This window comes from Lithobates pipiens, unplaced genomic scaffold, assembly GCF_037356315.1.
Source record: "Lithobates pipiens isolate NorthernLeopardFrog02 unplaced genomic scaffold, aLitPip1_a1.2 Scaffold_27, whole genome shotgun sequence".
NCBI lineage: Eukaryota > Metazoa > Chordata > Amphibia > Anura > Ranidae > Lithobates > Lithobates pipiens.
In genome coordinates, this window is record NW_027507788.1 from 188,622,093 (window position 1) to 188,638,092 (window position 16,000).

The 16,000-nt window shown below is 45.4% G+C and overlaps 1 protein-coding gene across 2 annotated transcripts in view; it reads right to left on the reverse strand.

Annotated features, from left to right (window-relative positions):
* MFN2 (mitofusin 2) overlaps window positions 1-15,632 on the reverse strand; it is a 59,604-nt gene extending 43,972 nt beyond the window's left edge. The window contains exons 1-3 of one of the 2 annotated variants that reach the window (XM_077458037.1): window positions 15,467-15,632; window positions 3,277-3,455; window positions 1,073-1,208 (exon numbers count right to left, since the gene is read on the reverse strand). In XM_077458037.1, the coding sequence (XP_077314163.1) occupies window positions 1,073-1,208; window positions 3,277-3,451 (311 nt within the window). In that variant the 5' untranslated portion in view covers window positions 3,452-3,455; window positions 15,467-15,632. The remainder of the gene's footprint in view (window positions 1-1,072; window positions 1,209-3,276; window positions 3,456-15,466) is intronic. The other variant, XM_077458038.1, reaches the window with a different exon arrangement.
* Between the last annotated feature and the right edge of the window lie 368 nt (window positions 15,633-16,000).

A 16,000-nucleotide genomic window follows, 5' to 3' on the forward strand; every position in this document is an offset into this window, starting at 1 on the left:
GAGATATTCAATAAAAACCAGGACACCGACAGGCTTCTAATGGTTGACATCTTAATTCATTCTATGCATTAAGCTAAAAATCCTTCTGTGTGCAGCAGCCTCCCCCTAATACTTACCCGCGTCCCATCTCTATCCTGTGATGTCCACAAGTCCCTCGGCCATCTGGGACCCTCCTCCTGATTGGCGGAGGCACAGCAGCGGCCGCTGCTTCCAATCAAAAGTTAGTTAGCCAGTCAAGAGAGAGGGGGCAGGGCCGAACCTGGGCTCTACGTCTGAATGGACACAGAGTGTTGTGACTCCGCTCGGTAGCCCCCATAGCAAGTTGCTTGTTGTGGGGGCATTCGACGCGAGGGGAGGTGCCAGAAGAGCCAAAGCGGGACCCTAGAAGAGGAGGATTCGGGCTGCTCTGTGAAAAACCAACGGCAAAGAGCAAGTAAGTATAACATGTTTGTTATTTTTAGTTATGTTTCCTGTCCTGGTAGTAGGAGCCTTAGGTATGATAGGCTGTCCTGGAAGACACCATTGAGAACACAAGGCTTTACAATCACTTTAATCATAACGAATATGATATAATCATTATGATTGAACACAGGATTTGTGTAAAAATGCGTCAACTATTGGCAGCCTGTCAGTGACCTGTTTGTGTCACGCTTGGAGGTATTTAATAAAAGGACTCAGGACCAATTGCATTTTGCAGCCATTTCTTCTTGAATGGCATATTTTATGGAGGTAGTGCAACCACGTGGAGTCTATTAGGCAAATCTATCTCACATGGAGTGGCGTATATCTTCCATTACACATCTACCTACAGATACATTCAGGTCTATTGGAAATGTAGCACGCATAGAATGGATCATGTGACCAAAAATTAACACCACCTCTCGTTCTACACTAGTGGCAATGAGGCGCATCAGTGGATCGTAGGGAGCATGCACAGGAACAAAAAAGCCTGAAAACAATGGCAAAAACAAAACAAAACAAAACCCCGAGCCATGATATACTTGATATATACGAATTTTTAAAACCTAAAAAACAGGCAATTACTTTGAATATCAAAGATTGAGTATCTTACCTTCCAAAAAAGGCCACTTTCATGTGACGGCGTGCCAGCACCTCGCTGATGCCCTTGACATTGGTAAGGTACCCCTTAACCTCGAGGACCTGCTCTTCTGAGGCGACAGGGTCCAGTTCTGCATTTTCATAGGATTCTGTGACAACAAAAGGACATGATACGAGTGTCAAGCAAAAGCAGGAGACCGCTGACATGACTTTTTTCACTGCCAATAATATGGCACCTTTGAACTGGAACTTTTTCTATAAACAGTAAGCAGTCATAACACGTTTATTTTGATAAATGCATAACGCCACGCTTTACTACTGTCTGCGCTCTGGCTGCCCAACAAATAGCTTGGAAAATTTGGAAACTGCCAGCTATTTACTAGCGACACCATGTAACTCACGGTGTCACTCAGCCCCCTTAATGCGATTTATGTCTTTGACAGAGGAAGGGTTTCCCCTTAAATCTTTTCAATCACAAGATGCATATACCATGAGGGGGGGGTGCTGAGGAATACCATGAGTTGTATGGGTTTGCTGGTGAATGGCTAGCTGTTTCCAATGTTGATTGCATTTATGCATTTATCAGGTTATATGGCTGTATAAAGTTCACCTTTACAAAATTAAATAAATGCAGGAAAAAAAAAAAAAAAATTTAAATAAATTTTTTTGCATTTTTTTTTTCCTTTTAGGAGTTTGCAAAGCATTGCACCCACATTCAGCAGATCACTGGTGCAGTATCAGGCTCCTGCAGACTGCCTATGTAGCGGTCTGCCTGTACCTCCAATATGGGCAGGCAGTTATTAAATGACAGGAAGCTCAATTAATTACCTAAAGTGCTCATCTGCGTCCTGGTAGCTCATTGAGAACTACAAGCTGTCAGCTGCAAACCCTGATGGTAGCTGTAGTTTATTGATTCACAGGGATCTGTGAATCTGACGCGGCCGTGTGGGCGGTGTCCCACATGGTAGCACTCTCTTTCAATTGTGACAGCAAATACAGGGAGAAGATCCCTGACCTGCTGTCACAGGGAGGTGGTGGCTAGGGGGAAGAGCAGCCAGATGCTGAACGTTACCCCCTAAATATGAGTGTAAACGTAGCATGTTCAGAAAGGTGAACTTATGCTCTAAAGCAGTGTAAACTCCCCTGCGTGTTATCCTATAGCTGGGTACACACTACAGTTTTTTGGTAGCATGAAAAAAAAACTAAAAAAACTGACAGCTCTGGTGGTGTACTAACCATGCGAGTTTAGTGCATTGATCTCTGCCTGCCAGAACACTCCGATCGGTGCTCTCTGCCATTGACAGAGTGTTGATCGGGAGTCGGTCGGCAGCATGCTCATCCGACAGAAGCCGGCTTCAGACAAAGGACATACACACCGCAGAATGTTGGCCGGGATTGTTTGTACCGGCAAATGTCTCCCAGCATTATGCCACGTGTACAGGGGTTAAGTGTCCATGCACACATAGGCTGTTATCAGCACTTTTTCTGTCAGGGCAGTTTATGGGTTGGAAATAAAACCCGCTAGTTCTGGTTCTAAGAGCAGTTTTCCAGAAAAAAAAAAAAAAAAAAAAAAAAGTAGAAAACAGCTTGAAAAGCAAAAAAAACAAAACAAATAAAATAAATACGGCTATTCCGAGTTTATCAGCATAAGCTTTTGTGGGAGTATAGTTTTGCTAAAAAATAAAAATAGCTAAACCCGCTACTGCAAAAATGCTGAAAAAACTCACTCTACAGCTTTCCACATGCTAACACTTCTGGCGTTTTTGCAACGTCCATTGTGCATGAGTCCTTACTGTTTATAGGATAAGGCAGGTCAAATTTCTTTCCAATCACCACGGGTGAAAAAAAAAAAAAAAAAAAAGGCTGCCTGTTTTGACTGGGGAATCCCTCGCACAATTATTGTGTTCTGCTGATGGGGAGCCTTCCCTTTCAGCAGAACACAATGATCAGAGTTGTCAGATATAGCCGGCAGCACTAATCATTCAGGAAAGACCAGACAGGTTGGTTATACACGTCGATCAATAGATCACCTTGTGTACAACCAGAGTGCTCATTCATGGATGGAAGATTCAGCCAGTCCCTGCTGAACCCACCAAATTTCAATCCATGTACGGCTAACATAATTCTTATGAGAACTTCCACTTTAACAGCCAAATCTTCATTTGATATTTTGTTCCATCAAAGTCTGGCTTGCTAGATACAGATTTCCTATCTTACCCTCCAGGAAGTTGTAGCTCTCCTGAATGTAGGCGCCAAGCTGGTCGAAGATGCCATTGATTTTTTTCTTGGCGGTAACAAAGTGCTTGAGCGGAGAGGCGTTGACTTCAGCCATGAATCTCTTGTCTTTCTTGCTGGATATTTTCGGCGTTGATCTTGCAAACAGAAGGGACATTGCGCTGGGAAAGAGGAGAGGCTCGGTGAATGTCTGAGACTCGGGAGCGGAAAATAGCGCAGCAAACATTTCGCCAAGTTTAATTCATTAGCAGAAGGAGTCCGATCATCCAGCACACTAAAGCAAAATAACCAAATGAACCCTTCTGTGTCCTGAATCTGGGGCTTTCTAGGAAAGAAAAGTTTTCTTTCATTTTGAGAGAAAACAAAACTTATTCTTCCCCAAAATAAAGTTATCAGTACAGTCGTAGAGGCCTCCTCCTTAAAAAGGACCAGCCCAGTCATAAAAGAGAAATTTTCATGTAATGTTAATGTAAATCACAAAAGCTGATCTGAATATATAGGTGGTTTTAACCACTTGCCCACCGGGTATTTTCACCCCCTTCCTGCCCAGGCCAACTTTTAGCACCGTCACACTTTGAATGACAACTGCGCGGTCATTATATTATACAAGACCACGCTTAGATTAAAAGAACCGGTTGCTGCCGCCATTAAAACTGCGCGGTGATGTAACACTTTACCCATATGACACTTTTTTTTTAAAGGCAGATAGAGCTTTCATTTAGTGGTATATAATCGTCACTGAGTATTATTTATATATATATATATATATATATATATATAATATTATATTATATATAATCTCCTTAGGCTGCTTTCACACTGATGAGTTTTTCAAGAGCTTTTGTGTTAACCGATTCAGCCCCGGAAGGATTTACCCCCTCTATGACCAGGCCATTTTTTGCCATATGGCACGGTGTTAAACTGACATTTGCTATGGGCAAAATTGGAGGTTTCTCTGCATTGGTGGTAGAGCGTACAGTGGGTTTGTTAGACATACATGCAAGTAAATGTATGTCTGTTGGGGGCTTTTTTTTTTTTTTAACTTTAGTTGGTTTTGTTTGTTTTTTGACTCAGGGGTATATAGTAGTGACCAGCCTGGGTATGCCCAATAGGCTGTTAGTTGTATTATGTTTACCTTGCAAATCAATAAAAAAAAAAAAAATAAATAAAAATAAAAACTGACATTTGCACTGTCAGTTTAACACAAATTTACTTTCTGCTAGAATACATATCCAAAAAAAAAAAAAAAAAAAAAAAAAGTATATACATATTTTTTTGGTAGAAGAATATATATTGATTGGTTTGCACAAAAGTTGCGTCTACAAAATAAAAGTTGCGTCTACAAAATACGGAATAGATTTGTGGCATTTATTTATTTTTTATTTACTAGCAATGGTGGCAATCAGTGATTTGTTTAGCGGGGCTGCGACACTGTGGCAAAAAGATCGGACACCCGACATTTTTGACACTTTTTTTGGGAACCAGTGACATTATTACAGTGATCAGTGCTAACAATATGCACTGTTATTGTACTAATGACACTGGCAGGGAAGGGGGGTTAACATAGGGGTGATCGAAGGGTTAAACGTGTTCCCCATTTGTGATTACTAACTGAACACAGATCTCAGTGGCATCCCCTGACAGGACGGAGCTCCCTTTTCTGTCACTGTGGGGGAACAACTGCAAGGGGCGGCTGGCGGACAGAGTCTGCCAGACCCGCTGATTTGTTCTCCAGCTGGCCAATCGGAGCACGGCCACGAAAGCTAGTGCATGAATTGCCGTATCAGTACGCCGATTTGCGCAGCTGAGCAACAGTACATCTATGGCAGGTGATCGAAAAAAAAAAAAAAAAAAAAAAAGGAGCTTCCCTTTAACATCAATGAATGTTTTCACACTGGGGTGTTGCGGTTTGGTTGCAGTGAAAAAAATCCAGCGCTGATGAGGAGGTTCTGATAGGGGGCACTGATAATCAGGACGCTGATTACTGGGAACATCCCCACAAATGCTTCAGTTTTGGAGTTGCTGTGACCCAGTCATTACAGTTTAGCCCTTGTCAGTCACTCATATCCTTATGGTTTTGCTCTTTTTTTTCCCTGCTTTCAACACATCTACTTCAGGGATAACATGTTCACTTGCTGCCTAATAAATCCCACCCAATGTCAGATGTCATTGTAGACAATTGATGTGGTCATAATGTTCTGGCTGATCGGTGTATAGGTGAATAATGCAGTACATCCAACTATTGAGCCGTTTGGTTGGATCCTTGCGTTTTCCTCCTAGGAATAAGGAGTCTCCCGTAAACGCACAGCACATGTCGTCTTTGGCAGCGCACACCATTTATCACCATTTAATGGCTTGGACGCTGTACAGCCTAAAATTACTAGATAGTTAAACACTTGACATTGTACTTTCTAACATTTAGTGTAGAAGACACCACCACACCCTCTCCTATGTAACAACCCATTTATAGAAGATCTATTATCTAGTAATAAACAGCACAGAGATAAACAAATGGGTGCGTTTATCGCAATGTCTGAACGAATCGTACTTTCAAACCCCACACTAGGGAAAATGAAAGCCAAAAGTAGGATCAGCCGATTTGGGAACCAGAGGCTCTGCTTTTACTTCCTAAAAAAAGAGTTCAAAAAGATTCACAAAAAAAAAGGAGCATTCATTAAAGTGGCTGTAAACCTCAGACATGAAATATGAACAAAGCATATCCTTCTATAGGTGTCTGCTTCTATCAATCCAGAGCACTGTGTCATTTCTGTCTGCCGTCTCCATCCTCTTCTATCAGCAGGAGTCACTTCTGAAAAATTTCCTGACACCAAGAGAAAAATGGTGACCGGGGGGGGGGGGGGGGACCTCCAACTTATTCACAGGGGGGGGGGGGGGGGTTTCTTCTGAACTCAGAAAAGTTTTATAAATTCAGCATTTTTAACGGAAGTAGAGAAGACCGCAGATAAACAGGTACAGCTTACGTAGGAGGATTTGCTTAATTTGTGCATCACCCAAGGATAGTTCCTACACTGGGTATATGGAAGAGTTTACAACCATTTTAACCACCTCAATACCGGGCACTTTCACCACCTTCCTGCCCAGGCCAATTTTCAAAGTTTGGCGCTGTCATATTTTGAATGACAATTGTGTGGTCATGCAACACTTTCCCCAAATGACATTTTTTTTCTTTTTTTCCCCCACAAATAGAGTTTTGTTGGTGGTATTTAATCACTACTGGGTTTTTAATTTTTCCCCCCCCCCAAAAAAACAAACAATTTTGTAAATAAGTAATTTTTCTCCTTCACTGATAGCCATTGATGAGGCTGCACTGATGTGACAGCACTAATATGCCACACTGGGATGTGAATGGACGCGTTCCTGTGTAGCTCCTGTCTCTCCTTCTACAATCCTGCTCCATCCTGATCGACATTAGCCACTTATTCTAACTATGCCCGTTAGGTTGCAATGTTAATCTGTAAGGGGTTACCTTTCCTGTGTCACCAAGTCATCCTGGACCCTAAGGGACAATATATTATCTTACATGCAACCATACATGGACCCCCCTCCCCCCTCTTATTTTGGTCTCGGTCCATCTCCCCCCCCCCTTCGGTCACGGCTGCAGTATTAGCGGATCTCAGTGTGCATTTTGCCTCCTTACCTAGCTGTCCCATGCTCATCCTTGGATAGGTTGAAACCTCTACCTTCTAAGTCCAAATTATTTTGGTGTGGTGTAGTGCCTATGGATATGTAGACACATGGCGCTGGAAATATCCTAATGACAAAGTGTTCTGCTGCCAGTCCAGATCTTATGCAACCCTCTCCAGAATAGACTATGCCATGGCCGCGGGGGACTTTTTACCCCATGTCCAGTCCATAGCATACTTATCCCAAACGGTCTCTAACCACTCTCTAATACAGGTGGGTTTGACTATGGGCCACAGACCTGAAGACTCAGTCCCCTCTGGATCTCCACTCCAGAAATCTCTGATTCTATCCCAAACAACATGTCCAATTACTGGTCATTCAACACGGACTCTGCAGCCGGGGACCCTATCTGGGATGCCTTTAAGATGGTATTTAGGGGCAAATTTTTTTGCATCAAACGATACAGATCCGCTGGGCAGGCCACGCAGGAAGCTCTTCAACAGTTGTTAGAGGCGTCACGCACCCGTCATTTGGGTAGCCCCTCCTCTGAGACTAGAGGTATGCTCATCAGGCGCTCAAGCTTCACATAGTGGATTTGACCAGGAAGCAACAACTATACCTCTCCGCTCGCATTTGTGAGCACAGGGGGAAATAAACGGTAGGCCCCTTGCGTATCTTGCCCATACGGACCTCCAGGAGAGTTCAATTGCTGAAATTCAATTTCCAAACGGGTCAACTACTGCTGACGCTCTTGACCATTAACCAGGCCTTTGTAGATTTACATCTATGCACTCAGAACATGCCTTCCTAGGTTTCTTTGAATCACTTGACATCCCAACACTCAGTACCCCCCCAGCAGATTTCCTTAGATAAACCTATTACACTGGAGGAGGTAACCACGGCCATACGTTTATTACCGACCAATAAAACTCCAGGCCTTGATAGACTCGCCTCAGAGTGGTACCAGACACACATAAAAGAACTAGCTCCTAAGCTCCTTAAGACATTCCAAGACTTTTACGCTGGGGAAACTTCCGGACTATGAACGATGCACTTATGGTGGTTATACCTAAACCTGGCAAAGACAAGCTGCAGTGTGGGTCCTACCATTCCATATCCCCATTACATAACGATGCCAAAATTCTAGCAAAGATTCTCACCCTTAGACTTCAGGCGGTCATTCTGTCCCTCATAACCCCGGATCAAGCTGGTTTTATGCATGGCAGGAGCACTTTTTGACAATATTTGTAGACTGTATTTGCATATCCATGGCGCAGCACGCGTGAAAAGGGGTGGATTGGCCTATCCCTAGATGTGTTAAAAGCCTTTGATGCTGTGAGCTGGCCCTTTCTTTGGGAAGCTATGGCATGAGTGTGTATTATTGGTCCACACTTATTCAATGGGCCCTTTTATTATACGCAGACCCAAAGGCCAGGGTCCACACCAACAGGGACATCTCTGAACCATTTTCCTTGGAGAGGTACCAGGCAAGGGTGCCCTCTTTCTCCACTCCTGTTCGCACTAGCCATTGAGCCGATGGCCCTGGCGGTGACAGACAGAGATAGGGGGCATCCGCTCTGGTCCACTGTAGAAGATCTCCCTCTACGTGGACCATGCCCTTATATATTTGTATGGTAGAAAGAGCTAATTTCATAAATTGCTGTGTGTCATGGAAGTGTTGGGTGCAGCTTCGGGACTACAGGCGGGTTGGAAAAAACGTCAGGCCTTTCTTATAGCCGCCCCCCCCCCCCCTTTCCTATTATCTACAAAGGTTGCATATTCAATTGAAATCCTCCTTTAAATATCTAGGTATTCAAATACATGCGGACATCTCTAAATACGAAGAACTTAACATCACCCCTATAGTCAAGTAAATGATAGATAGGTTTCATACCTGGTCATCATTGCCCCTTAATCTAATTGGTCACATAAACATTCAAAACTTCTCTATTGTTTTCAAGCTGCCCCAGTCTTGTTCCTTAATGTTTTTGGGGAAAATAGACTCCACTCTTTTCTGCTTGGTCTGGAATGGCCACCAACCTCGTATAGCCAGGTCCTCCTTACAGACGACAAAGACCGTGGGCGGCCTGGCTTGCCCAAAGTTAAGAAATAATTTCCTTGCTTCCCAACTTACATATGTCCATGTTTGGTTACATTCTGACCCACTGACTCCTGCCACAGCATTTTTATTGACCCTCTTTGAACCTCCTACGGGATGAACTCCATGGTGGAGTCAATTTGGTATTACACACCTAACCCACTTAATTGAAGAGAATACCTTAATATCCTTTGATGTATTCAGACTTAAATATGACCTGGACAATAAATTCTTTTTGAAATATCTCTTACTCAGACACGCCATTCGGGCAGTTTGGATCTTTGACCATTGAGCTCATGGAATCGTCTATTGAACATCTCCCGTCGTTCCAAGAAATTGCCAAACTGGTGACGATCGTCTATGGTCGCCTCCAGCTGGTGGGGGCTGATCCTTTTCAGAATGCTCATCGTAAATGGCTATTGTGTATGCCTGGGAAGAAGCAGCTGAGATATGTTTCCAGGACATAATTAGCACTGCTGACCTACTGGTACAATTAAAATTTTATACACTGCCTGTATTATACCCCAGCTAGGCTGGTCCGGATGGGTCTGGGACAGCATATTGTATGTGCTAGATGCAATATGATTGCTGCTGACTTTTTCTATATGTTCTGGACTTGTCCCAGACTTTCAACCTTCTGGAAGGAATTGTTTGCTTCGACCAAAAACTTCCTTTACTGATACTTCACACCCCGGAGGTGGGACTTCTCAACGACCATGTCCACCGCACCCACGCCAGGACTTTGCTACATATATTAAATTTTATGCATGTAAAACTATCCTATTGCACTGGAAGGACATGGGCCCCCTTTCAGCTCACGCCTTCTTCCGCATTGTGCATGGGGTCCTTCCCAAAATCAAATTGATATACAAGAGTAGGGCATGCCCTCAAAAATTCACCAAAATCTGGCAACCATGGCTTGAGGTCTCAGAGGATTTCTGGGGGGGGGGATGTCCTTTCTTCACAGCTTTCCCAGTAGGCCCACTACTAACGTACTCTAATATTTTTCAGCAAGATGCCAAAATTGATAATCACAGATTGACTTATATGAAACATCCAATACATGGGGGAATCCTAGACCTCTGCTGTCCTTACGGGGTCGCATGTGTTGCAAGTTTGAATGAGTGCAAGTATGAATGTGGGTTGTTGGGGTATTTCTGTTTCTTATGGACTGTTAAACTTGATCCACTCTCCTTATTATGCAAGTGGTTCTATTATATGCACTTTACACATTTGTAATTGCAGTCCTTTTATTGTCTTTATGTTACAAAACAAAATAAACACCTTTAAAAAAAATTTAAAAAAATTCAATCGCCTCTATTCACCTCAAGCTCTGTCAGCAGCAAGGAGATCCGATAACCGCCACTTCTGTGTTTACATGCGATTGGCTGTGTCATTGGCTCTATACCCAGATCGGGGGTTGCGCCGCGTCCCAGGGATACGTTCACTATAAAAATGACAGATCACCGCATTGTGTGCATCCTGCAGCAATCGCTGCAGGCAATCCCCAGCTGTGCAGACAGCCGAGAATACCTGCGGCTGGCGGTGATCTGTCATCATAGTGAACGGGATCAGCGGTCGCAGCTAGTCAGTCACAATGGTAGTGAGAATTAGAAGGTTGCTGCCACTGCAATTCACAATGGCAACTTGCCCATGTTAATGCTGCCTAAGTAGCTGATGTGTTTGGATTATTTTTGGATATAATTTGAGGGTCACGTTAAGTATTTAAATGTTGCTATGCCAGAAATCCAGCAAGCTCTTCATTTCCTATGCAGTTTGTCTCGGCTGTACTTCTGTCCTTAGTGTTGTCAGCCCTGCCCGAGTTCTCCTCTGTAAACCCTATGTTACAGATAAAAAGTGAGGTGTTCTGTAGTTCACCAGTAGTAAAACTGGTCCCTCATTGAATGTTTCTAGTGATGGAACCAGCCCCCACCCTCTAGACACGCCAGTAACCAAACTGGTCAGTCAATGAATGATTGTGGAGTGACAAGGCAGGAATGAACTCTGTCCTATCTCACATTCCACCGTCCTATCAGATCAGACTGTCTGCATACACCTGACTGTCAAACCAACTAATCACAGCACAAAGTCAACCCAACTTCTCTTTATATGGCTAAGCTAGCTAAGGTCAACATGTAAAACTTCTGTACATATACCAACTGAACTCAACATTACATGTGACTTTCATATGCTTTCTATTGCATATTCCTATGACAGAGGGGCGTGAGTTGGACGAGCCACGGGAGAGGGGGCACCAGCAAGTGGAGAGGAGGAGGAGAGAGCACGAGCTGCGAGCAAGAGATGGGAGGGGGAAGAGCACGAGCAAGAGATGGGAGGGGGAAGAGCACGAGCAAGAGATGGGAGGGGGAAGAGCACGAGCAAGAGATGGGAGGGGGAAGAGCACGAGCAAGAGATGGGAGGGGGAAGAGCACGAGCAAGAGATGGGAGGGGGAAGAGCACGAGCAAGAGATGGGAGGGGGAAGAGCACGAGCAAGAGATGGGAGGGGGGAAGAGCACGAGCAAGAGATGGGAGGGGGGAAGAGCACGAGCAAGAGATGGGAGGGGGGAAGAGCACGAGCAAGAGATGGGAGGGGGGAAGAGCACGAGCAAGAGATGGGAGGGGGGAAGAGCACGAGCAAGAGATGGGAGGGGGGAAGAGCACGAGCAAGAGATGGGAGGGGGGAAGAGCACGAGCAAGAGATGGGAGGGGGAAGAGCACGAGCAAGAGATGGGAGGGGGAAGAGCACGAGCAAGAGATGGGAGGGGGAAGAGCACGAGCAAGAGATGGGAGGGGGAAGAGCACGAGCAAGAGATGGGAGGGGAGAGCACGAGCAAGAGCAAGAGATGGGAGGGGAGAGCACGAGCTGCGAGCGGGAGAGGAGAGCATGAGCGGGGTGAAAAAGAGTGAGTAACAAAAGGAAAGAAGAGTGGAGAGTGTAAATGAGAAGAGAGACAATAGACAAAGAAAAAAAAAAAAAAAAAAAGATAGAGATAGAAGAGTCTGGGGTTTTCTATCAGAGCTAAACAGGCAGAAACAGCAAAGCACAATCAATAAAATCACTATAGAAATCAATGAAAAGCACTAAGAATAGCAGAACCTTAAAACATAAATCATACGACTGATAAGTGATAACATTCACTTTATATCATACTAAAGATACAATATCTATATACAGCCAGGTCCATAAATATTGGGACATTGACAATTCTAATCTTTTTGGCTCTATACACCACCACAATGGATTTGAAATTAAACGAACAAGATGTGCTTTAACTGCAGACATTCAGCTTTAATTTGAGGGTATTTACATCCAAATCAGGTGAACAGTGTAAGAATTACAACAGTTTGTAGATGTGCCTCCCACTTTTTAAAGGGACCAAAAGTAATGGGACAATTGGCTGCTCAGCTGTTCTATGGCCAGGTGTGCGTTATTCCCTCATTATCCCATTTACAAGCAGCAGATAAAAGGTCCAAAGCTCATTTCAAGTGTGCCATTTGCATTTGGAATCTGTTGCTGTCAACTCTGAATATGAGATCCAAAGAGCTGTCACTATCAGTGAAGCAAGCCATCCTTAGGCTAAGAAAACAAAACAAACCCATCAGAGAGATAGTAAAAACATTAGGTGTGGCCAAATAAACCGTTTGGAACATCCTTAAAAAGAAACGCACCGTTGAGCTCAGCAACACCAAAAGACCCGCAAGACCACGGAAAAGAACTGTGGTGGATGACCGAAGAATTCTTTCCCTGGTGAAGAAAACACCCTTCACAACAGTTGGCAAGATCAAGAACACCCTCCAGGAGGTAGGTGTATGTGTACCAAAGTCAACAATCAAGAGAAGACTTCACCAGAGAATACAGAGGGTTCACCACAAGATGTAAACCATTGGTGAGCCTCAAAAACAAGAAGGCCAGATTACAGTTTGGCAAACATCTAAGAAAGCCTTCACAGTTCTGGAAAAACAGCCTATGGACAGACGAGACCAAGAACAACTTGTACCAGAGTGATGATAAGAGAAGAGTATGGAGAAGGAAAGGAACTGCTCATGATCCAAAGCATACCACCTCAGTGAAGCATGGCGGTGGTAGTGTCATGGTGTGGGCATGTATGGCTGCCAATGGAACTGGTTCTCTTGTATTTATTGATGATGTGACCGCTGTGACAAAAGCAGCAGGATGAATTCTGAAGTGTTTCGGGCAATATTATCTGCTCATATTCAGTAAAACGCTTCAGAACTCACTGGATGGTGCTTCACAGTGCAGATGGACAATGACCCGAAGCATACTGCGAAAGCAACCAAAGAGGTTTTTTTTTAGGGAAAGAAGTGGAATGTTATGCAATGGCCAAGTCAATCACCTGACCTGAATCCGATTGAACATGCATTTCACTTGCTGAAGACAAAACTGAAGGGAAAATGCCCCAAGAACAAGCAGGAACTGAAGACAGTTGCAGTAGAGTCCTGGCAGAGCATCACCAGGGATGAGGCCCAGCGTCTGGTGACGTCTTTGCCTTCCAGACTTCAGGCTGTAATTGACTGCATAGGATTTGCAAACAAGTATTAAAAAGTGAAAGTGAAAGATGGATGATTGTTAATCTGTCCCATTACTTTTGGTCCCTTAAGAAGTGTGAGGTACATCTACAAACTGTTGTAATTCCTACACCGTCCACCTGATATGGATGTAAATATCTTCAAATTAAAGCTGAAAGTCTGAAGTTAAAGCACATCTTGTTCGTTTCATTCCAAATCCATTGTGGTGGTGTATACAGCCAAAAAGATTAGAATTGTGTCCATGTCCCAATATTTAAGGCCTGACTGTATTAATCACACACTTGTATAGAGAAGATTGATTAACATGTTCATAGAAACATGTCAGTAAAGGGACAATCTCTCTACAAAGATCTGTTCTCCATCCTCTGAACCCGGGGGGGGGGGGGGGTCCCCCCTATGTGCTAGCCCCCCAAATCAGAGGAGGTCCCCGTCCATCTATGACTACAACATCCATCAGTACAAAGATGAAGATTCGGGAGACAACACACTACATATTGGGAATGTGAGAGCGTGCAGACGGGTCCCGTCCATCATCAGACGTGTCACCGGGAAGTTGATGGGAGGACAGCCAGCCCGGCACATACATTACACACCTGTCACTCCCCTCCCCCACGTGTGTACGTGATCCGGCCCGGCCTCAGCCGTACCCGGACAAGTTATCACCGGATAAGTCTGACACATTGTGATCTGTGGAGGTGTCATACCTGCCTGCTAGGAATTTACTTTATCAAATATCTGGAAATGATATTCCATTCTCTCACTGAGATCCACAGAATGATGTTATTATTGTACAGAGACATGGAACCCGGGGTGACCACACACTATACAATCTTCTTTAGATCTACCAAAAACGTATATACTATGAGAGTCTGAGTGATTAAATACAAAACATACAGAACAGCTGTTTAGGTCTTTTGGAATATTCGTTTTTGGTAATGCTAAGAGATTGTACAGTATATGTCCAGCTTTACTCTTCCAGATCTGTGCAATGTGAGACTTTCCCCTCTGTGTAGGAGCTTCCTGTAATAAAGACCAATCACTGCTGATCTCTCTCTTTGTGGAGGACGACTGGTCTTGTCTCTGCCCCCCTCCTGTAGTTTTCTGCTCAGGCTATGTACAGCATAGTGATGATGTCATCACTACTTTTGCAAGGTAATATCTGGTTTGCAAAGGTATTCCGTGCAGCACGCCAGGGCCAACGTCCCCCTCCACTCTGTCCCCGGCACAGGGCCAACGTCCCCCTCCACTCTGTCCCCGGCACAGGGCCAACGTCCCCCTCCACTCTGTCCCCGGCACAGGCCCAACGTCCCCCTCCACTCTGTCCCCGGCACAGGCCCAACGTCCCCCTCCACTCTGTCCCCGGCACAGGCCCAACGTCCCCCTCCACTCTGTCCCCTCCACAGGGCCAACGTCCCCCTCCACAGGGCCAACGTCCCCCTCCACTCTGTCCCCTCCACAGGGCCAACGTCCCCCTCCACTCTGTCCCCTCCACAGGGCCAACGTCCCCCTCCACTCTGTCCCCTCCACAGGGCCAACGTCCCCCTCCACTCTGTCCCCTCCACAGGGCCAACGTCCCCCTCCACTCTGTCCCCTCCACAGGGCCAACGTCCCCCTCCACAGGGTCAACGTCCCCCTGCACAGGGTCAACATCCCCCTCCACTCTGTCCCCTGCACAGGGTCAACATCCCCCTCCACTCTGTCCCCGACATAGGATCAACGTCCCCTCCACTCTGTCCCCTGCACAGGGTCAACATCCCCCTCCACTCTGTCCCCGACATAGGGTCAACGTCCCCCTCTACTGTGTCCCTGTCTTCCCCCATAGTGTCCCCAGCACAGAGTCCCTGTTCCCATGCCCCTCATACAATGACAAAGCCTCTTACATGCAGGCCGGGTGGGGGTGAGCACACCTTCATAGCACACCCAGCGGGCTCCGCCTCATCACTCGCCGCTCTCTCCCTCTCTCTCGGACACCGGGCGGCCTGTGAAGGGTACAGCGCAGGAGGAAGCCGCTAGAGCGCAAACACACCCTCTACACCAGACACGCCCCCCTCACGGCTCATTCCTTAGAGGCCCGTCCTAGGCTGAGATCACGAGGGCGGAGCTATGAACACTAGAGGAAAACACTTCCTTATTTGATCTGTCCTCCCCGGCCGCCATCTTTATGAAGACCTGTCACATGTCTACGGGGATCAGCTGTCACAGAGGTTGGGATGACTGTGGAGGTCAAGGGTGGATGTTAGTCCCTGACTCCCTATAAGAGTGGGACAAGGACGTTTACTGATGATTCATAGCCTGGCTGTGACCCATAGGCCGACCATAGACACAGGAGAGGGGTGTGAAGTGCTAGCATGATACGCCCTCCAGTTTGCTGTAATTGAAAACATTTGCTTAGATTCTGGAGGAGACAGGAAATA